General features: G+C 47.4%; 1 protein-coding gene across 1 annotated transcript in view; it reads left to right on the top strand.

The window, feature by feature from the left end:
* The window catches only part of LOC138267100 (ribonuclease kappa-A-like), a 101,120-nt gene that overhangs the window by 7,932 nt on the left and 70,094 nt on the right, over positions 1-23,094 (top strand). Inside the window, exon 2 of the mRNA XM_069215950.1 lies at positions 20,833-20,912. Within this exon, the coding sequence (XP_069072051.1) occupies positions 20,833-20,912 (80 nt within the window). The remainder of the gene's footprint in view (positions 1-20,832; positions 20,913-23,094) is intronic.

Here is a 23,094-nt window from a genome sequence, read left to right as displayed (position 1 = left end):
GTGCAAATCCAGTACAACAAATAGAGGATCATGGTCCGCAGTAGTATGATCTGTCACATGTCCCCATACACCGGAATGCACAATGTTAGTGCAATCAGCCTATCTCACTATTGTCACACCTGTCATGTACTATTACAAATGAGAAATGACCCAAGCCCAGTCAAAGATAGAAATTTTGACTCATATGCGTAAAAAAAGACACACATGTGTCAAAAAATTATGCATATGCGTAGAAAAATGACGCTCATTGCCATGAAACATCCATTGGCCCTGAGCAGTAATTCCCATACTGTACCCCCTGAAATTGGGTAAGTCTGAAACATATTTCAAAATATGGATGCAGGGTTATTTCTAAGCATGTGCATAAAACAAAAATGACGCACAGACTGTAAGCGTTATAATATTTTGACGCATTAGACAAAAAACGCACAGCATTTGAGGCAGGAAGTGATGTAATAGGATAGCCTGTTTACAGAATTGGTACAGTGGCTGTACTTTCACGTTCACTTTGCAGTCCGTGATATTTCCTGACTGTGTGGCTGTGTTTTGACTTGTCTCTCTGTGCATTTTGTGAATTTGTCTCCTGTGTGCTCTTTAAATTGTCTTTTTGTGTTTCCTAAGTGTCTGTGGTATCCTGTGTTTTTTTGGTCATTTCTGGTGTCTACATTTGGTTTTGTACTGTTGGGAGTCTGTTGTGGGTAGTGTTAGTTTGGGGATAGTTGGGCTGTGTTCTGTTAATTTTTTTGCATTTCCCTCTCCTACTTTCCCTCCATTCTCCTCTGTACCCCTTTGTTCCCTTTTTTGGTACAAGCATGTTGGGTAGGCCTCGTCTTGGCAGGATGGGAGAGGAGGAGCTGGGTGGCTTTATTTGCTGGTGTGCCACTTCCTACCCTTAATGATCGAAGCAGGTGGGCGTGTGATACAGGGATATCACACAGAGGCAAGGAGGCTCCGGTGGGCAAAGGTCCTATACCATCTAAAGGGAATCTACAACACACCGTGCAACGACCACCAGCTGAAACACCGTTGGGCTAACCTGTTTGCCCAGGAGCAAGACCTGCTGGACCACCTGGGGATTGTGATTGGTGGCCCTGTTGGTGAGTACAAATCAGAGTAATGTGCACATTTAAATGCTCTGTAGTGACAGTAGCAGATTTGTTCATATGCTGCAGGCAATGTTTTTGAACATGTGGAATGCAAGTTAAATATACAGTTGCCTGTGAGATATACAATAATTCCTACACATTACCGTCATTTGTTGACGCAACAGCTAGACTAACTTACAAAACACAAAAGGAGCCTGTAAATTAGTGCTGCCTTCACGTCAATAGATGATGCAAAAGTGGCGGCTCTAACATATGTTTCATGCATGATCTGTGAGTGTACCAGGAAACACATGTTTTAAATCCAGATTTTTTTCAAGAAATATTGTGTCCCTCAATTTTTTCGAATACATGTCTGAACTGGATTCTGACACATACGTAACAAGTTATAGCTGACCTCAGGTAACATCTTAGACTGATATTTGGACTTTGTAGTGCCACAATTAAATTAGGGATGGATGCCAAAAGTTATGCACACGGGTTCATATCTCTATGGTTGGTGCAACTTACCATAGCTGTGGCACATAAAATGAAGAAAATGATACAAATTGAGGGCTAACAACTGTCCCTGGCCCTCCGTACATTGTACCTGTGTGTTTTAAATTGGTCTTAGTCACAATAGCTGGGTGTTTGGTATTGCAGTCCTCCAGGAAAGTGGCTTTGCATGTCTCTCATGAATACAGATGATGAGAGGAATACACTCCATGAATTAGTCTGGTAACTAATGATGGATCAGGTTTGCTACCACATGATAGTTAGGGCCACTGCATGTGTGCAGATATGTGTGTATCACTCACTGGAGTCCCCCTGTCTGTACATGTTTGCAGTGGTATGTCGGATGCAGTATCATCATGTCTAAGAGTCTTGACATTCTGATTTAATATTGCACGTAGTATTTGTATTTGGAAGTGTTGTACAGTGCACAGACATTGAGCACATTTCTCCCTTCCATCCCTCACAGGTGGACCTGCCCCCTACACTATCGGAGAGGTGGCTCGATTTGCAGCCCCAGACATCTCCAGTAAGTGTTGATATTTCTGTTCTGTGTTGTGTTTGCTGCTGTTGTGTGATTGACTCCTGTGTCTTGGACACATAGCATGGTGTGATGCGTTGGTCAATGATCGGATATGTTCCTTGAGTGGAGTGTCATTTTTTCCCCATCTTTGAGTTGGCCAATCATTAGCGTATTGTCATAATTTGGGATGGTAGGCCAGTCCTGTAGGCACGGCCATTTGAATAGGGATGAGTTTTGTGGATAAAACTTAAAATCAGAAAATGTAGCAGAGGACCATATGTGTGATTTAGTCAGCAAGTCAGACCCTGATTCTCACAGAATAGGGATGCCAAAGTCTTACCCACAGACTTCAGCTTCCCTATTCACTAATGAACATGTTTGACTGTATGTTTGACTTCCTAGGAGCATGTAGCTCCACATGTTGTGCTACGACTATGAGGCACTTGAGTACAATGGCCTAGGTGTGCATGCAGCTCATGGCCAGATGTGTGCTTGCATCTATCTGCTTGTTGTAAGTCATGTAATACTGGTAGGAAATGATGTTGACCATTGTCTGCATTTCCAAACATAAGTGTGGATGGGATTGTCCAAGGTTTGGCTGTATCCTAGTTGGACTTCCTCCTTACCTGTGGGGGGCTGCCCAAACCTATGTACAGCTGTCCAAAGCTTCCTGGGTGTCCTTGTTGTTTGAAAGTATTTGTTGCCTCCCCCACCTCGGGCACAGGCGTAGGGTTGTGAAAAGTGTACCTAGGACTGATGATCAAAGTTTAGTACACAGACATGTAAATCTATAAGTAACTTGTCCAAACCTAGGATCCCACTCATGATTTGCAACTGCATTCTATCCTGGCAATTCCATTTACAACTCGCAGATCTTGTGGCCTTTGATTGTCAAGAAGATAGTCATTAGTTGGCCTGTCAGTGGTGGAGGACTTGCAGCATTTTTTTTACCTGACAAATGGCTGAACAATGATACATAAGTCATTCAAGTTGTTACCCCTCTTTTAGAGTATTGCTCTGCTGTTTGATAGGACATGTGTAGGCTGCATTGGCATGTACTTCCTCAAGGACCATCAGTGATCTGTATGATGATATGGCCTGTTTTCCAGTACATTAGATGTATTGTCTGATTTACTTCTGGAGCAATATCACACAATGAAGTACCTAATGTTTGGTTTTCTATTTGTTTTTAACAACTGCCAATATGAATCCCATCCAGATGCGGGAGTTTCAGCGTTTCAGAGTTTCAACAGATGCAACGGAACTTGGACTGTATGTTGCAGAAAATGACCAGGCTGCATCAGGAGGTGGTACAAAATAAATCGGAGGGTGTGTGCCATAAAAAAGACCCTGCGGAGGGCAAACTTGTAGACAATATACCCTCAGCCATGATTCCCTTCCCTCCCTCCTCTTTCCTGGTTCTTTTAATTAGTGGGTTTAGGGGGCTTAGTGTTAGGTTAGTATAGGCTGTTAGTTTAATTAGTAGTAGTGGGTGGGGGGTATGATACTTTTAATAACTGTTTTTTTATTATGTATGGTGGATGATGTTGGGGTTTTGGGGTTTTTAAAACTTAAAAAAAAAGAATATATATATATATATATATATATATATATATATATATATATATATATGTATATATATATATATATATATATTTGTTTAGAATAAGATAGTATGTGTTTAGGTTAGTATATGTTGTCCTCCATGTGTCCCGTCTTATAAGCGCGGTGGGTGTTAATGTTTAGATTTTTTCATTAAATGTGATAAGTAAGTTTAGCTTAGGTTAGTTAGGGCCAGTTGTGGGTAATGTGTAGTTAGGATAGGTTAGGTAAGGTGTTTCCCCTGTTTTTAGCTTCTGTTTTTACTGTTTAATAAATATTTAGGTAACCCTTTACAGTATGTGTCACATGCTTGGGGATCAGGGCCTTGGTATGAGTGAACAGTGTCTCTTTTGTATTAGCTTTTGTGTCCTATGCTGCAACCAAATCCCAACTGAGCTGTTACATTTGCAGCTACACCAAAGATACTTTGCTAAGATTCTTCCATCCATTACACCTACCACTCACAGTTACTATGGATCCCAAAGTGTGGTTAATTTTTGATGTATGTTTTCAATGTCACATACTTTGCTAACAGATTTGGTTATAAGGTGAGTGTTAGTATGCTCTCATGCAGTATGGTATACATAACTCACACCTATCATTTGTTATAATGTTCAACCCGGTGACATATTTGTATGTAAACCCATAGGGGATCATTACAACATTGGCGGTAAAAGCCACTTACCGGCGTGCAGAAGACTGCCAAAACACCGCCGCGGCCGCGGAATTCCACCTCAGTCATTATAACCCACAGCTCGGAATCCACCAAAATCCAGACACCCACATAAGTCCGCCACACCAAAGGTCAGTGATAAACTGGCAATAACAAAACCTCCACCGTCACGGCAACAGAAATACGCCCACACTATCACGAACCACGAATCCACGCGGTGGTCTTTCAACCGCGGTATTCCATTGGCGGTACACACCGCTGCGCTCAAAATACACACACATTTACAAAACACATCCACATTGGACAATTCCAAATACACACACCTGATACACATACACACACCACTCCCACACATCCAATACAATATAAAACACACACCCACATCACCCTCAAACCCTTACGACCACAATTGCGACTGAGGGCCAGAGAGAGACACCACCATCTACAAACTAGCATCCACAGGCACTCAACACCATCACTCACACAACATCTATGCACCTCACACAACACACCTCTAAATATCACCCCACACATCCCAACACACACACCCCCACACATCACCCACACCACCCCATGGCACCGCAAAGACACCCCAGGTTCTCTGAGGAGGAGCTCAGGGTCATGGTGGAGGAAATCATCCAGCTAGAGCCACAGCTATTTGGATCACAGGTGCAGCACACCACCATAGCTAGGAAAATGGAGCTATGGCAAAGAATCATGGACAGGGTCAATGCAGTGGGACAACACCCAAGAACTAGGGATGACATCAGAAAGAGGTGGAATGACCTACGGGGAAAGGTGCGTTCCGTGGTCTCAAGACACCAAATCGCGGTTTAGAGGACTGGCGGCGGACCCCCACCTCCTCCCCCACAACTAACAACATGGGAGGAGCAGGTCTTGGCTATACTGCATCCTGAGGGCCTCGCAGGAGTAGCTGGAGGAATGGACTCTGGTAAGGCAAATCTTAACTATTACATCCTCCACCCACCTGCATGCTATCACATACCCCCACCCTCGCCCGCACCCCCATCACTCCAACTCCTCACGTATGTCCCAATATCACAAACCACACATCCCAAACTCAAGCCCTGCATGTAACACCAAAGCATGGACACCCATCACCAATGCATGCCCACTACACATACCCATACACCCCCCTAAACCATTATCACACAAGGTCCTACACAGGAATGCATGCACTGGGGTACACGGTCACCCACCCATTGCACACCATGGCACACACAGATGCAATAATCATGCCTTTACACCCCTGCAGGGCCCCTACCCAGCGTCACCGGACAGGAGGGTCCAGATATGTCCACTCCACCCACAGAAGAGGCCCACAGTGATGACAGCAGCTCTGTCCAACCGGATCAAGATGACCAGCCCAGCCCATCTGGGACCTCGGGACAGTCGGTTCCACTCACACTGGCACAGGACACTAAAGACCTTGCCCCCTCTGGAAACACCAGCGCAGCACCCACCCAGTGGGCCCATACCTCTGGTACCAGGACATGTCAATCAGCAGTGTGTCCACCACTACAGGGAACTCAGGCTAACCCACCACCCCAACACCAGGGACCTGGGGGCAGTGGTAGTGGACACACAGTTCAGGGGACAGAGGCACAGGAACACAAGGGAACTGGGAGGGCTGCTGTGCAACAGGGGGAGGAAAGGCCCAGGGAACCCACTCTCCATGAGGCCCTCTCCAACATCATGGGAGCCTACCACCATTCCCAGGAGACGATGGCAACGGTACTGGACAAGTTTCAGGAGACCCAGCGGCTGCAGGAGGAACAGTATTTGGGCTTCAGGGAGGAACTCAAATCCATCAATTCCACCCTGGGCACCATTGTAGGGGTGCTGAAGGAAGTCATCAACACCAGGAGGGACACTGTGGCACAACAAGGGGCCCCTGACACTAGCCTGGACGATGAACTGCCCACCACCTCCGCCGGCGCTAGTGGACAGGAGGCACCGCCACAGGACCACCACACCAGCACCACACCCCCTGCAGATGAAGAACCACCCCGCAAACGGTCACTGAGATCCAGGACAAAGACAGAGAACAATGCCAAGACCCCCGCCAAGAAATGAGACCACCCTGATTGTCATCCTTCTGTCCCACTTTGTCACCCTGTGCATACTTAAACTGCCCTAGCTCCACTTCCTGTGCCCCTTTGGACAATGCACCTGTGAGACTAATAGACTGGACTCTGCCATGGACATTCCTCTACCATCACCCCTGACCATTTTACAACCCCCTCCACTATTGAGCACTTAAATAAACACCCTTAAATCAAAAAACAATCTGGAGTCAGTCTGTGCTTTCGAAAATGTGTATTTGCAATTACAGTGGCAAAATGCTATATCAAATGTAATGTCAACATACCTATGTCACACAGCACTAGTCCATGCGTAAACTAAGCAGATGTCACACAGTGGGACCCACATCTGTGAAATCGAAAGGGAAAGTGACAACTCAGTGACCATACACTGGGTGAAAATGACAGCCAGATGAGAGGTAGTAGAATTAAATCAGATGTAGCAGGCTGTGTTGTCTTCTTACCTGTGTCTCACTGGAAGTATTGCAGGATCACCGTATTCCTGTTGTCTATGTCCTCTTCTTCAGCTTCCTCGTCTTCACTGTCCACAGGCTCCACAGCTGCCACAACACCTCCATCTGGACCATCCTCCTGCAGAAAAGGCACCTGTCGTCGCAAAGCCAAGTTGTGAAGCATACAACAGGCCACGATGATCTGGCATACCTTCTTTGGTGAGTAGAATAGAAAACCACCTGTCATATAGAGGCACCGGAACCTGGCCTTCACTGTAACCCTCCTAGTTCGCCCATGGGCCTCATTGTAGCGTTCCTCTGCCCTTGTCCTGGGATTCCTCACTGGGGTCAGTAGCCATGACAGGTTGGGGTAGCCAGAGTCACCTGCAAATGTTGAGGGACAACTGTTAGACACACACTAACCCTTAGGGACAACCCCCGACCCAGACAACTATCCACACTGTATAGGGTCCATGTCCTCACCTAATAGCCACACACGGTGCCTCTGGAGTTGCCCCATCGCATAAGGGATGCTGCTATTCCGCAGAATGTAAGCGTCATGCACTGAGCCAGGAAATTTGGCATTCACATGGGAGATGTACTGGTCGGCCAAACACACCATCTGCACATTCATTGAATGGTAACTCTTCCGGTTTCTGTAAACCTGTTCACTCCTGTGGTGGGGGACCAAGGCCACATGTGTCCCATCAATGGCACCTATGATGTTGGGGATATGTCCCAGGGCATAGAAATCACCTTTCACTATAGGCAAATCCTCCACCTGAGGGAAAACGATGTAGCTCCACATGTGTTTCAGCAGGGCAGAAAACACTCTGGACAACACGTTGGAAAACATAGGCTGGGACATCCCTGATGCTATGGCCACTGTTGTTTGAAATGACCCACTTGCTAGGAAATGGAGTACTGACAGCTCCTGCACTTGAGGGGGGACTCCTGTGGGATGGCGGATAGCTGACATCAGGTCTGGCTCCAACTGGGCACACAGTTCCTGGATTGTGGCACGATCAAGTCTGTAGGTGATGATCACATGTCGCTCCTCCATTGTCAACAGGTCCACCAGCGATCTGTACACCGGAGGATGCCGCCATCTCCTCACATGCCCCAGCGGACGGTGCCTATGGAGGAGAACAGCGAGCAGAGAGTCAACCAACTCTGAGGTACGTAAACACAGCATACTCAGAAATATTAGCAAATTGATATATGCCTGTATGAGTGTTTAGGCAAGGCCTAATATGTGTGACGCAGTCCAAAATAATGCCATGTGGGCCCATGAAATGGCGGCTGCCTGACCTGTAAAGTGGGACAATGGGATATGAGGTAACTGCGCTGGCGTTGTACACCGTCGCGGTAGGCGGTCAAAGACCGCGGCGCAATCCTGCATTGGTTTACATTGGACCCTATGGGTTCCAGGAACCAATGATGATGTTCGCCGGCGGTGACGGTTACGCACCGCCGCGGACGTGACCACCATTTTCTCTCTGTTTAATCACTTGATACCTGATCTTTGACAGGAGAGGACCTACACTGCAAGTGCTGCTGTGACCTCAGTCTGGAAGAGACAATGGCTCGTGTGTCTGGTGAAAGGGCCCCTGCTTTCAGCACAGAGGAGTTGGAGAAACTCGTGAATGGGGTCCTCCCCCAGTACACGCTACTCTATGGTCCTCCAGACAAACAGGTAAGTACACTGTGAGCATGCTGTATGGGCAATGCCTGTGTGGAGTGGTGTGAATGAAAGATAGGGGGGGAGGGAATGAGGCATGCATGAAACGACGGTGAGTGCATGTGCATCATGCCAAGTGTAGGGATGCGGGCCAATGACTGTGACGGTGCGTACGGTAATAACGTATCTTTTTCCCCTGTACTATTCCTGTAGGTCAGCGCCCACCATAAGGACATTTGGCGTGCCATCGCCAAGGAAGTCCAGACCCTGGGGGTCTACCACAGACGGAGCACCCACTGCCGGAAAATATGGGATGGCATTCGCCGCTGGAGCAAGAAGACGGCGTAGGCCCAGCTGGGGATGGCCTCCCAACGTGGGAGGGGTGCTCGTCGCACCATGACCCCCCTGATGTTCAGGATCCTGGCGGTGGCATATCCGGAGTTGGATGGGCGCTTGAGGGCATCACAGCAGCCACAAGGGGGTGAGTACACTCTTATTCTGCTGATTCAGCGTGCATTGTAGGTGTCTGGGTGGGGGAGGTGGGCTTTGGGTTCCCCTAGGCCAGGGCAAGTTTAGTAGGCAACGACCCTTCTTAAGGCAGGCCCTGTGGCACCCCACCCTACCTGCGTACAGTGCCAACTACACCTAGTCAGGCTCCTGTGACATCCATGTGTGCAGCCATCTGGCATAGCTTTGTAACCCATGTCCCAGGGATTGAATAGGGAACTCCAAGTGCGCGGCGTAGTGCAGGGGCCTTCTGTGTCTGTAGTGTCCGCCAACGGTAGCGGGATTGCATACACTCTACATGTCTTTCTTCTGTCTCCCCCCCCCTTTTGTGGTCTCCCTGTTCTTGTGTGCATTAGCATCATCAGGCGGAGGAGCAGTGGCACCGGAGCAGGAGGGCAACACTACGGAGTCTGAATTTACCAGTGGGAAGGAGGGCGAGTGGAGCTCCACGGCGGGGACAGGAGCTGACACCAGCGATACGGACTCCTCCTCTGATGGGAGATCCCTTGCAGTGGTGGGCCCATCTGTGCCCCCGGCATCTACAAGTACAGCCGCCACCCCCCCTACCAGCACCGCCCTCCCAGCAGCCCCTCAGCGTTTGCCCCGTGCCCGCTCATCCAGGAGGGTGGGCATCTCCTTCGCCCCAGGCACCTCAGCCCCTGCCCCTGGCAGCCCTGCTGCCCTCAGTGAGGAGGCCATTGACCTCCTCAGGTCCCTCACTGTTGGGCAGTCTACCATTTTGAATGCCATCCAGGGTGTAGAGAGGCAGTTGCAACAAACCAATGCATAACTGGAGGGCATTCACTCTGGTCAGGCAGCCCATCAGCGAGCTTTTCAGACTCTGGACTCAGCACTGATGGCAGCCATTGTCCCTGTCTCTAGCCTCCCCCCTTCAACTTCCTCCACCCAGACCCAAACCCCTGTACCTCAGCCTATCCCAAGCACACCATCAGACCAGCATGCACACACCTCAACACGCAAGGGAAGCTCTGGCAAACATAAGCACCACACATCCCACAGGCACTCACGCAAGCATCACACACATGCAGACACACCAACATCCACTGCCTCCACTGTGTCCCCCTCCTCCCTCCTTGTCTCGTCTCCACTCACACCTGCATGCACTACATCCTCAGCCACTACGTACATCACCAGCACACCCACCACCACACCCCGCTCACGTGCAGTCACCAGCCCCACTACCATTCACACGTCCCCTGTGTCCTCTCCCAGTGTGTCTTTGAGGCCTCCTCCCAAGGTACACAGACGCAGCCACACACGTACCCAACAGCCATCCACCTCACAACAGCCTCCAGCCCATGCACCTTCAACCAAAGTCACCAAACGTACACCTCCTACAACCACTACCTCTTCCTTCACTCCCAAACCCCCTCCATCTACCAGTGTGTCTAAAAAGCTTTTCCTGTCCAACCTTGATCTCTTTCCCTCACCTCCCCCACCCCTTCAGTCTCCTAGGGCCCGACTCTCCAGGTCCCAACCCAGCACCTCAGCCACAACATCTGCCGGGACCAGTGGTGCCAGTAGTAACCGGCTTCTGGAGTGCGCCAGGCAGCAGGGCAGCCAGTGTGGCAAGGAGCCAGAGCACGAACAGTCGCCCACCTGTAAAGCATAAAAAGTTGGACAGTGTCTGGCGGGAGAGGGGGAAGAAATCAGCCACCAAAGCCGCTCTCAGGGGTTCAGTTGGGGGTGTGGAGACAGCTGCACCACCATCCAAGGTGGGGAAGGGGCACAGTAAAACCGGCAAGTCTGGGAAGATCTGCACGGCGGACAAGACCGCCACCATCCCCGCTGCCCAGGACACCACCGCCACCATCCCCGCTGCCCAGGACAACACCGCCAGCAACACCGCTGCCCAGGACACCGCCGCCACCATCCCCGCTGCCCAGGACACCGCCGCCACCATCCCCGCTGCCCAAGACACCACCGCCAGCAGCACCGGTGCCCAAGACACCGCCACCACCAGCCCCGCTGCCCAAGACACCGCCGCCAGCAGCACCACTGCCCAAGACACTGCCGCCAGAAGCACCGCTGCCCAAGACACTGCCGCCAGCAGCACCGCTTCCCAGGACACCGCCGCCAGCAACACCGCAGGCCAGTGAGCGCCAATGATTCCGACGCTACTAAGGCCGCCGCGGGCAGGATGAAGCACTCTGGGCACAAAGTCCCCTCCAGAACCAGTGGAGTATCACATCCACTACCTCTGTCCTTGGCAGGATGAAACACTCTGGGCGCAAAGCCCCCTCCAGAAACAGTGGAGTATCACATCCACTACCTCTGTCCTTGGCAGGATGAAGCACTCTGGGCGCAAAGCCCCCTCCAGAACCAGTGGAGTATCACATCCACTACCTCTGTCCTTAGCAGGATGAAGCACTCTGGGCACAAAGCCCCCTCCAGAACCAGTGGAGAAAGGCATCCACTACCTCTGTCCATGGCAGGATGAAGCACTCTGGGCACAAAGCCCCTTCTAGAAACCAGTGGAGAATGTTATCCACTTGAGAGGCTGTGGCTTTGCACTCCCCATGATATAGCAGTGGGCATCCCACCCACTGGAGAGACTTGAGAGACTGTGGCTTTGCATTCCCCAAGATATAGCAGTGGGCAACCCACCCACTGGAGAGACTTGAGAGACTGTGGCTTTGCACTCCCCAGGATATTACAGTGGGCAACCCACCCACTATAGAGACTTGAGAGACTGTGGCTTTGCACTCCCCAGGATACATCAATGGGCATGGAGCCCCCTCGTGGATCTGGCGTTGTGCACTCATCCGGCTGAGGTGCCCCCCCTTCCCTTCCCCCTGAGGTGCCTGTTTTTTCTTTCTATCTGATGCCCCAGCAGTGTTCTCTCTGTCTTGTTCGGGTATTGAGTGTGGGCCTCGCCCATGCTTTTTGGGCCCAGTGGTCCACGGACTATGATAGTTGAATACCTGGGACTTGAATTCTTGGTGTATATATTTGTTTATAGTGTGAATATCTTAATATATGTATATATTTTTGATTACTGTCTTTGTATATATTACAATCATTCGACTCATTTCTTTTTGTCCTTGCATTCTTCCGGGCGGTTTTGGGGGTGTAACTGTGATGTATCATGATGTATTGGTGTGTGTGTTGTCGTGGGTGAGGGTGGGGGTGGGGGTTTTGCGTGTTGCGTGTGTGTGTCACTGTTTTCCCCTCCCCCTCCCCTGTGTCATAGGTGCAGTACTCACCGTGGTCTTCGCCGCCGGCGTTTGTGCTCCTGGTAGAGGAGCAGGAAGATAAGGGCTGGAAGAATCTGAAGTTCCAGTTCCATGACGTCCTGGTTCCTTGTGGGATGAGTAGAGGTGAGCGTTTTCCCTTCCAAGTCCTGTTTCCGCTGTGTTTTTGTTCGCGATGAATCCGCCCCGGAAAGTGTGGCGGATCGGTGTGTTGTAATTCTGTGGGCGGTACATTGTCCTCCGCATGTCTGTTGGCGGTTACCGCCGCAGTGTTTGTTTGTACCGCCGTGGCGATCGGAGTGTTAAAGTGGCTGTCTATGTTGGCGGTTTCCGCCATGGTCGTAATTCAATTTTTTTCCGCCGGCCTGTTGGCGGTTTTACCGCCGCTGTAACACCGACCGCCAGGGTTGTAATGACCACCATACACATCCATTCATGCAGTATGGTGTGTTTGGTAAAATTTGGGTCAAATGTCACATACGTAAGTTTTGGCTTGAAGAAAAAGTTGAAGGCAATAACTTTTGGCTTAGACATCTCATGAGGAAGCGTTATTCTGTCCAACACAGCATTATGGTGTATAGTTTCTATTTTCCTCAGAAATAACCCTCAGGAAAGGCAGATGATGGTACAATCCAGACCACTGTGCATAGTTATCAGCCAACATTCTTTCAGGTCAGGTGTATTGACATTCTATAATCATTGACCTGAGGTAAACATAACTGATCTACCTGACGGTTGATGTGTCACATTACACAGAGACAAAGTTGTTGTGTAAGTGCTATTTATTTGAAAGTGCTGTAGTGCTAAATGTACATTGTCCATGATTGTGACTCCATTAGTGTGACACCTTCCATTGTGATCCTACACAAGTGCAAAAAGACATGTCATTGGACATGCTGGGGTGAAGTGTCAGACATTGCAGAGGGACATGATTTGCCAATGAGTTAGTGAGAGACAATCACAGGGCAGGGTGACAAGATAAACAGTGGGCTGAGGAACAATGCTTGAGTACAGTTGTTGCAAGACTAGCATTTTACAAAGCACAAGACCTTGGCAATAGGTGGCCATGTGGCAGGGACTAGTGCTACCGGGTACTCTTACTGGTGAAGGTGATCTGTTCCACGTCTTCATCTTCTGATGTGTGTGTTGTCTCCTCTGCCCTTGGTGGTGGTGGTTGTGAAGGGGCAACACACACCTCAATGTTAGAAGACGTGGAGTCAAACATCCCAGTAGCTGCCAACTGTGGGGCTATTAAGGGCAGTACTGCAGCAAGGAGGAGCTGCTGGTTCTTAACAATAGCAGCCACATCACTGTGGTAGGTAGCCAGGTCAGCCCTGAAGGGTTCAATATTGCATTTGTGCACGCGTTGACAGGTTTGTTGTTGTAGGTGCTGGGTCAACTCTCTTACAGCTGTGCTGATTTCCTTCAACCTTTTTTCAAGTTCCTGCAAGACTGTTGTTCGCCCTTGCATGGCTGCTGCCTGTTCTACAGTTGACATCATGCACGAACGCACCCCCCATAGGCTGGCTGCCATATTTTCCATCCAAGTTCCTGCAAGATTGTTGTTCGCCCTTGCATGGCTGCTGCCTGTTTTGCAGTTGACATCATGCACGAGCGCACCCCCTATAGGCTGGCTGCCATATTTTCCATCCCCACCCGCACCTCCTTGGCCAGCTCCCGCTGTACTCCCACTACAGTTCTCTCAAAGCTGGTGCCAGTGTCGTCAGAGTCCTCAGCTGGGTTGGAGCTGGCAAGTTGTACAATTGGCGTGGTGGGTGGGTCCTCTGTGATGGCTGCTAGTTCTGTGCTCCTCCTTGTCACTGAAGGTGGGGTCTGGAGGGTTCCAAGGACATCTTGGAGGGTCTGCTTGCTGATGTTTGTCAGCTCGTCATCCATGTCATCATGGTAGTCCTGGGGACGTTACTGCTATTAGCTACTTGACCTGCACACACAGCAGAGGTGGTAATGGCAACTATTGTCAATGTTAAATTCCACTTGCAGATATGGCCAGAGTTTGTTAATTGGGCCCTAGTTCATGTAGGGAGAATACTGGCTGACGTGTGACAGCATGCCAGTTTTACGTTGTACCCTCCCCTCCTGGCCTGGCTTTACCTTTCCAACATACTTAGCATGGCAGCATACCCCCATGCAAAGGCTGTTGGTGTAGGGTAGTACTGTGCCCCAGGTTTCCTCTGAACGGGCCATGCCTCTGTACTGTGCTCCTTTAACCATGCCACTCCCTGAATATCATGACTTCCATGCATTTTGTAGTGGGTATTCCCCACCCCCAGGTTGCAGTTAACAATTAGGCATTTTAGTTCCCCATGCGACTTACCCTGCATCTGTGTTGTCTCCTGGTAGTCTGCGCTGTCCTGTTCTTGAATCCCTGTGACGATCTCCTCAGGGATGTTGGCTGCCACCATCTCCTCCAAGTGGTCCAGGGCCTTCTGCGGTGCTGGACTCCCACCTCCAGTCTGCAGTGCTGCCTTCGAGTTCCTGGCCATCTTTTCCTTGGTCCTGCGCTTGCAGTCATGCCAGAGTTTCTTGCACTCAATGTCAGTTCTCCGTACTTCTGCCACACTGTTTATCTTGTCAACAATTTGTTGCCATATTGCCTCTCTCCTACTGATTGGCAACTTTGAGGTGACAAACAGTTGGTGCTGGTGGTCCGTCACCTCTTTCACCAGAAGTTCCTGCTCCTCTGCACTGAAGCAACACTTTCTTTTCTTCTTCTCCCTATCCTGGGTCTTGTGTGGGTCCTTCTGGCTGGTTCCTGGTCTGTTGTCATCTTCCTGGGGTCTGTGCAAGCATCTGGGATCCATTTTGGCTTTCCTTATCACATTTTGCTGTGTTTGCTCTGCTTTTTGACGCTATTGTGTCAAAAAACGGCACGTTTCCGGTTTTCGACGTTGTAAACCGGCTCACAGTAATTTTTGCCTCATTAACGTTGCTTTTCTTTATGACGTGACGCATTGGTTTGAGTAAAAAAAAAAAAGACTCACACCTGTGGTTTGCGTCGCCGTGCATCAAAATATAAATTTGACACCCGCATGGCTCAAAGAAATGGCATTAGCCGGCGGTAAAATTTTTGACGTAAATCTGCGTCGGTGCAGTTTTGCGTCAAAAAGTATAAATATGGCCCTTGATGTCTCCCATGAGTGTTCGAGACTCAACAGCTCCTACAAGTGAAGTACAAAAGAAAAGCAGAAAGGTATAGATGGAATGTTCGAATTTATATCAGCCTCTGTCAATTGCACACAGCCTTCAAATCAAATTAGTTTTTTTGATCATACTGCCAACCCAGACGTGAATCAACAGTATACAAACCACCCTGGCTCTAACCCAGAAGTGACAGTCAATGTTGAACTCGACAAGACCACGCCCTCTGCGAGGAAACATACTTAAATCTAAAACATGGTAAAGACCGATTAAACACATCTTAGGAAGAAATGATCATTATCAGTCATTTTCACATTGGGCAATGGGGTCTTCAGCTGCCTCAGACTCTTGTTCCTGACTTTCTAAAATACACAGATCAAAGTTTTCACCCAGCATAAAGTCAGCATTGCTTGTGAATTTGTCACTGGAGGCAAGAGTTGAATGGGGTGCTACAGGGAACGATGAAGGGAATCATGAAGGTGTAGGGGGAACAAAAGACTGTCGGACTCAGGGCAATTAAATTTAGGCTAAAAGCAAGGGCTAAGCACCATGTGAGAGAAGGAATTGAGACACCCGTGGTCAGTGCTCATGGAACCCCTTCTTGTCTGAGCATTACTGTGTACATTTGCATAAAGGAAGCTATTTCTTCAAGTTCGAATGCCATGCGTTGCACTGGCTGTACGAATTTGCAGGCAGAGGACACATTTCGTATGACAATGGGAAGCTAGAGAGTGGAAGGATGTAGTGCCTAGGGTCACTGCTTAGCCAAGACACCTCTCTATCGTGCGCCACTGTAAAACATCTCTGATTTATAGTGAATGTACCAACAGATGCCAAAGCATACTAAGCTGATTTTTTTCCTTACATGGGGAAATGTGATTTCATCACAGGGAATTAGGTATGTTTGACAACAAGCAGTCTGGCTGCTGATGCTTGTATCATTTGATGCAGTCATTTGTTTTTTCACTATTTTTTTATCTTAAATGCTGGGCCCATGTGCTGCTGCCTTCCTCTCTCGTCTAAAATGTGTAACTCTTTGCAACCAAAATCAGGCACATAAGAAGCTTTGAGGTGATCTTTGAGCTTTAAATGCTTGTAGCTCACTATCTACAGCAATCCCAATCTGTGCCTTGTGCACGCAGAGTACAAGCTTATCTAAATCCTGAATTGAACATTTTACAATGCTGTTTTTACCATGGGCTCATCCAGTCTGCCTTTGTCAGTATTGTTTTGTTTTGTATTAGTGGTTTAATCCAGTGCTTATCCCAATTCACAGGCACTGCATAGTGCTTGCAAATAAGGGACACCAGCCGCAAGGCTTACAGTTTTTGCTCTTTTATAGGATATTGTGAAGAAATTATTTTTCTGTCTTCTTCGGATCTTGCTTGCTCTGAGATTAAGGTAGATTGAAGGGGAGCTATGTATATAGAGAGATCTCTTATTGGATCTTTTGTATGCAGCTCATTGGAAGTCTAATCTCTTTGGGGAGGCTGAGTTTAGGCATTTTGTTGCCTTGTAGGGGCATAAGTGTGTGGTAATGTATATCTTCAATTCTAGGAACCTTGGTGTGTAATTTCCATTCAAAAACTCAGGTGATGTTCCAATTGTACTTGGTGTTTCCATTCTTGTCAGTTGGTTTAAGGCTGGCAAAGAGGGGATCGTGTCTTTCCATGCTGCTGGCAATAAATACTCTAAACACATTGAATGTTGTTTTCACTTTGATTAACACATTTTGGCTTTGAGGATAGGATCAAGGTTTTGGACCTGAAATGAAGAAAGACTTGTTGTTAAGCATGTTGGGCAAAGAAGGTCACCATATATTCAAATGTATTCCAGAAGTTCTAGACAGTGATGATCTACCTATACAGGATGTTTAGAAAGAGGTCAAACTTTGCCTAAAAGTAAGTTTGCCAAAGAGGAGAACATTGCCATGTTTAGATACAAATTTTACACAAGGCCTCAGAGAGTGGGAGAGTCAATGGAAGAGTATGTTTCAAGCCTGCAAGAACGTTGTCAAGTGCTGTCTTGGTACAATGACAGAAGAATGTATTAGAGATCATCTGATTGCACAATGCAGGAGCAAGAAAACACTTTGGGCAGCAAAGAATCCCCCTTAAAGGATGCACTTACTGTGACAAGAGTTGTGGTAGATTCAGAGCTGTGTATGAAGAAGATGGGAAGAAAGACGTGGCTAGTGCAGGCGAAGAAGTTTCTGTGGTTAACAAGAAGGAAGATATGAAAGGGTGTGGTCAATCCGAGCAGCAAATCATACAATAGAGTCTCGAATAGCAGTCACAAAGGAAGGCATACATGGAGATCGTGTGCTAATTCTTAATCAGGAAGCAGATGATGAGGGAACAAAAATCAGGCCCATGGTTGCCTTTGAGGTGAAGGGCAGGAAAGTTGATCTGATGGTAGACTCAGGCTCCTTATTACCATCGTCCGACAGTGTATGTTCGAGAGAGAGTGGCCTTAAGTAACACTGTTGCCGAAGGGCATCAATCCAAGAGGGTACAAAGGTGAAAGTATCAAAGTTTTAGGATATTCTCAAGCCTCCACCAAGTTCCAGGTGAGATACATAGAGGGAAAGGTGTATGTGGCTGCAGATGGATCACCAATATTAGGCTAGGTCTATCAATATGATCTTCATATCATCATCAATCCACATTCTCCTAGTCAAGGTCATGGTGGTGGACGATATTAGGACAATTGAAGGGGTATGTCCATTGCACCATCCTGAAAAAGAGTACTATTGCAGTGAAACACAGGTTGAGAAGGTTACCTGGGCTGTGAAAGGTGAAGTGAAGAAAATGCTAGAGGATATGTTAAAAGAAGGCATTAATGAGCCTGTAGAAGCTTCTAGCGGGGATTCACCTATAGTCATAACTAAAAAATGTGGCGGTTGATTAAGATTTTGTGTGGACCCAAGAAACCTTAATCAAAACAGTGTCACAGACACTTTTCACTTACCTAAAATAAATGAACTGCTATTACTCCGCAAAGGTGTAAAATACTTTTTCAAGCTCTGACTTAAGATTGCATGGCACCAAATTTGCTTAAATGAGAAATCTAAGAATTTGATTGCATTTTTTATGATTACATTTCAGTTTACGAGGATGCCCTTTGGGTTATCCTCTGCGGTAAGTGTTTTTCAACGCATGATGACGTAAGTGTTCAGGGGTCTGGAAAAGGTTCCTCAACGATATATTAGTGTTTGGATAGAATATACAGGAGCACAATGACATTTTGAAGTCAGCAATGCGTAGATTGCATGAAGCCGGCCTCACTCCCAGGAAAGACGAGCAGCTTTTTAGGTGAAGAATTTGAATACTGGGCACACAATCTCAGTAGATGGACTGAAGTCCATAGAAGACTTACTTAAAGCCATCAGAGCATTGTCCATGCCTCAAGACAAAGATTAACTGCTGTCTTTTATGGGACTCATTGAATATTATTCCAATTTTGTGAGCAACTTTTCAGAGAAAACAGAGGGAATGAGGCAATTGCTGAGAAAGGTGTGTGTGTTTGTGTGCAGAAAGAGTCAACAAGAGTTGTTTGATAACATAAGGAAGGATAGGTGAAGTAGGAATTTTAGCACCATTTGATACTGGATTGAAAACAAATTTGACTGTGGATGCTAGTGAATGTAACGTGGGTGCTGTTCTGTCTGTTACATGGTGGGGTGGTACTGCTGTAGCATTTGCTTCTGCTCACTGACTGAGAGTGAACGTATTGCTCAGTCATAGAGCAAGAAGCATTGGTGGCAGCACGGAGTGTGGAGTACTTTAAGACATTTTTATGGGACTTTGAGTTTTGTATTTGCACAGATCACACACCCTTGATAAATGTTTTAACACTAGATGGTGCAGGGAAAGAATCTGCCAGGTTGGCACTTATTAGAAGCACCTAATATTAATAAGTGTTGCCCTATTGAGGGTGTGTATAATTTTGGAATTGTTTACATCTATTAAAGTGGATGAAATACTTGATGAACCTTATCAAGTTGGAGGGTTTTAGTGAAACAACCACTGCTGTGGAAGTCAAGGGCTATACTTCCCCAGGGGGACCAATTTTTGCTATTCCACTGGAATACAAGTACAAGCTTGAGCGTATTCCAGGGTGGCAGAATGCTCAGGCAGACTGTTTGTCACGTATGTCCCTGGAGTGGACTGAGGTGGACAGACCGGCTGTTTTAGCTAAACAGCAAGGAGGTGCCGTAGCATGGCTGTGTGAGGTGGAAGGATGTGTGTGTGGTGTATTTACTGCTAAAGAGTGGAGCAAATGTATGGAAGCTGATCCTGTTTTAATAGCGGTGAAACAAATGGTGATTCAAGGTGGATGTAGGGAAAGCATGGTCTCACCTCCTATGAAACCCTATGTGAAATTACTGGATGAATTGACAATGGCTGGTGTGGAAGTACTTGTGAGAAACAGCAAGTTTGTGCCACCTGAGGGTTTTAAGGACGGGATTTTTAAATTAGCCAATGCGGGACATCTGGGGCAGACATTAACCAAAAGAGAGCAAGGGAAAACGTCCGGTGACCGGGAATGGATGTTCAGATTACATTGAGTGTGGAGGAGTCCGACAAATGTAAAAAGGGTGAAAAAAGACTAAAAACTGGTGTGCCAGCTGTTCTGGGGCATACTGAGTTGCGAGAAGGTGAGGGACGTGCTCAAAAGATTTGCAGACCACCTCGATATTTGGAAGACTGTGTTCAAAAACATTGAATTCTTTTAAGGGAATTCATTATATATATTCACATTTTATTAATGCACCCTTAATGGTCATTAGATATTGCTTATTGAGGTACACTGTTATTTTTTGCCAGATTGTAAAGCCTTCTGGAGCTTGTATCATTCATTTTGTTTTTTTGTGTTGTTCTGTTTGTCTGGGTCTTGTACTCCTCCATTTCATTCATGTTTTGAGTAGAAAGGGAGGGGATGTGTGGTAATGTATGTGGAGTGGAACTACGTTGTGGATGACAGGCCAGTGCTTTATTGCTTAGTCTTTCCCACCCTCGTTGTGTGAAAAGTATCTGGTGGAAGTCCGTGTATCATTTTTGGTGTTGGCCTGACTTGCTCTGAGGAAATGATAGGAGCACATAGTATGCATGTTCTTCTGAAAAGTAGTAGGGAAAAAAGCCATTTCTGCCTTATGCTTGCAGATCCTGCCTTACTATCATTAGGCATCTATCTGAAGCATATGTTTAATCTAGGGAAAACAAGGACTGCTTATTTCACCCCATGAAGACCTCTCAAAGCCTTATATTTTTGATTTGCTTTTCATTGGCCTCTGACTTGCTTTTCTTCCTCATCACAGGTCTTGCTGGGGATCTTCTTCAACATGAACTCACCTGTGCTCTTTGAAGACATCCCATTGACAGAGGAAGATTTTGAGGAGTAAGTCTAGTTTCACAATGTAGTTCACTGTCTGTAAATGCTGGGCACAAGGTGACTTTACAGTACTCTTTGTTTGGATAAAAGAGGCTTTGTGGCTTATCCAGTGCATTCCCATACTCCTCACTTTAAATATCGGCCTTTGGTAGCATGCGTGACTCAACAATCACCAGGTCTTAAATATTGACACAAGTGAAAGAGTTTTTACTATTTTTGAAGTACAACAAATCCAGAAATCAAGCAGCACTCCTTGTATTCATAAACAAAAGTGTTTAGCAAAAACACAGTTTTTTTGTCAATAAGATTTTATTGGGTTTTCAGTAATAGAAAAATAGAAACAATACCGACAACTCAGACTTTTTCGCACGCATCATTAGCTTATCCCAATTCCAGACTGGCAGTAACACCACCCCCCCTTCAACCCAGTCCTCATGGGTCCACACTAATGCCTGCAGCACTAGACATTCCAGGAGGCATACTACACGTGTTCAGTTATCACCTCAGACCTATGCTCTATCTCCAGGAGCCCCCAAGACAGTTTTTCCATTGCTAACAACATCCAGAGTCTCCCCGCTCATTCCGTCTCGGTAGGGACCTGGTTGGAGTTCCATTTCAGTGCAATCGTTTGGCCCACGAGTCATGTTTGTGAATAGTTACCAGTCACTCATTGATAAGCACTTGATCTCTGTCTGTCTTAAGTTCAGAATCAATGTTGCCAGGTCTGAGCTCAATGGGTATCCGATCATATCCCTGATGTGGCCAAGGATCCCTTTCCAGAAAAACTGGAGTCTCTGGCATACCCACCATAGATTCAACATATCCCCCACCTGGCCGCACACTCTCCAGCATAACCCATCTGCTGTGTCATACATGCGTTGCAATTTCTCAGGTGTCATATACCAACCTATCATTATTTTGTACATGGTTTCTCGGTTCTGGATGCTTTTCACAAAGATGGAATATCCCCCCACAGGGACATTGCGATCTTTTTCACCAGGGCCATTTGCCAGTGTTTAATTTAGGCCAATCCATGGAGGGGCCTACCCCGATAGTATAGCGTAAATGTTACAGATAAGGCCTTTCTGGCCACTATTACTAGCAAAACGTTTCTCCGACGCCATCAAGGGTCTGAGGGCCGCTGCTTTATTAGCGGGTGTAGAATCCAATGTCCCAGTTGGGAGTAGCACATCCAGTTGGTTTCCTGGAGGTGATCCTCCTGTTTGCATTGAGAAGGGCTTAATGTCCCTTCCTTGAAACAGGTCTCTGAGCGTCCTATTGTGCTGCCCCCTTCCTCCAAACATCTCAAATCTCCTGTGCTCAGACCCGGATGCTCAACAATGGTAATATAGGGAGCAAAAGCTCAACAATGGTATACATAGGGAGCAAAAGGACGTTAGGATCGGTGTCCTTTTGAGTGAGTCCCACACTTTTATTGCTGGGTTCAGGAGCACAGAATAATAACAGTCTAGTTGCCTGTGTCTTTGGGTAACCAGGGAACAGCCTAAGGCGGGCGGTTCATCACTGCTGCAGCCATATGTATCCAGTGGTGGTCTGTGTTGTATAGGGGCCATTAGAAAAGAAGCCACAATTGGGACGCCTGATGGTATTTTTTAATGTCTAGCAGTTCACCCTTCCTCCCCCACCGATCGTCTGTCCTGGGTGGCCTTCCTGGATACTCTGCTGCCCACCCCCACATATAAATGCGTCTACCTCTTTTTAGACGGCCCTCATGCTGTCATCTGGGAACACCACTAGTGCGGCCTGGAAAACATAGTAATCATGACAATATGTTCTGTTGGGCTACCTCCGGCCTGCCACTTCCATTTACTCAAATCACTTTCCATAGACTTCCAGATCCCCCATCACATAAGAGATGGAATGTTCAAATTCCGTTAGTGTCAATAAAACATCATCTGCAGAGAGTAGATCTTATGGTGATTGTCCCCAAAGGGCATACCTTTGATATCCTAGCATCGGCGTATCACATCTGCTAGAGGCTCAACAGAGAGGACAAAGAGAATGGGCCAGAGAGAGCAGCCCTACTGCGTCTCCCTCCTCAGCAGGATCATGTTGAGCACAAGCCGTTTTCCCCAACTGTCACCGTGGGGCCTTTCCAACAAGCTGTTGTCCAAGTTTATTGTTCGCCTCCAGCACTATCGCAGTAAGTACCTGAAAGAGGTAGTCC

The sequence above is a fragment of the Pleurodeles waltl genome, chromosome 12 (genome assembly GCF_031143425.1).
Source record: "Pleurodeles waltl isolate 20211129_DDA chromosome 12, aPleWal1.hap1.20221129, whole genome shotgun sequence".
NCBI classification, from domain to species: Eukaryota; Metazoa; Chordata; class Amphibia; order Caudata; family Salamandridae; genus Pleurodeles; species Pleurodeles waltl.
The sequence above is the reverse complement of the archived record's forward strand: the minus strand, read 5'-3'. Positions and strand labels throughout refer to the sequence as shown.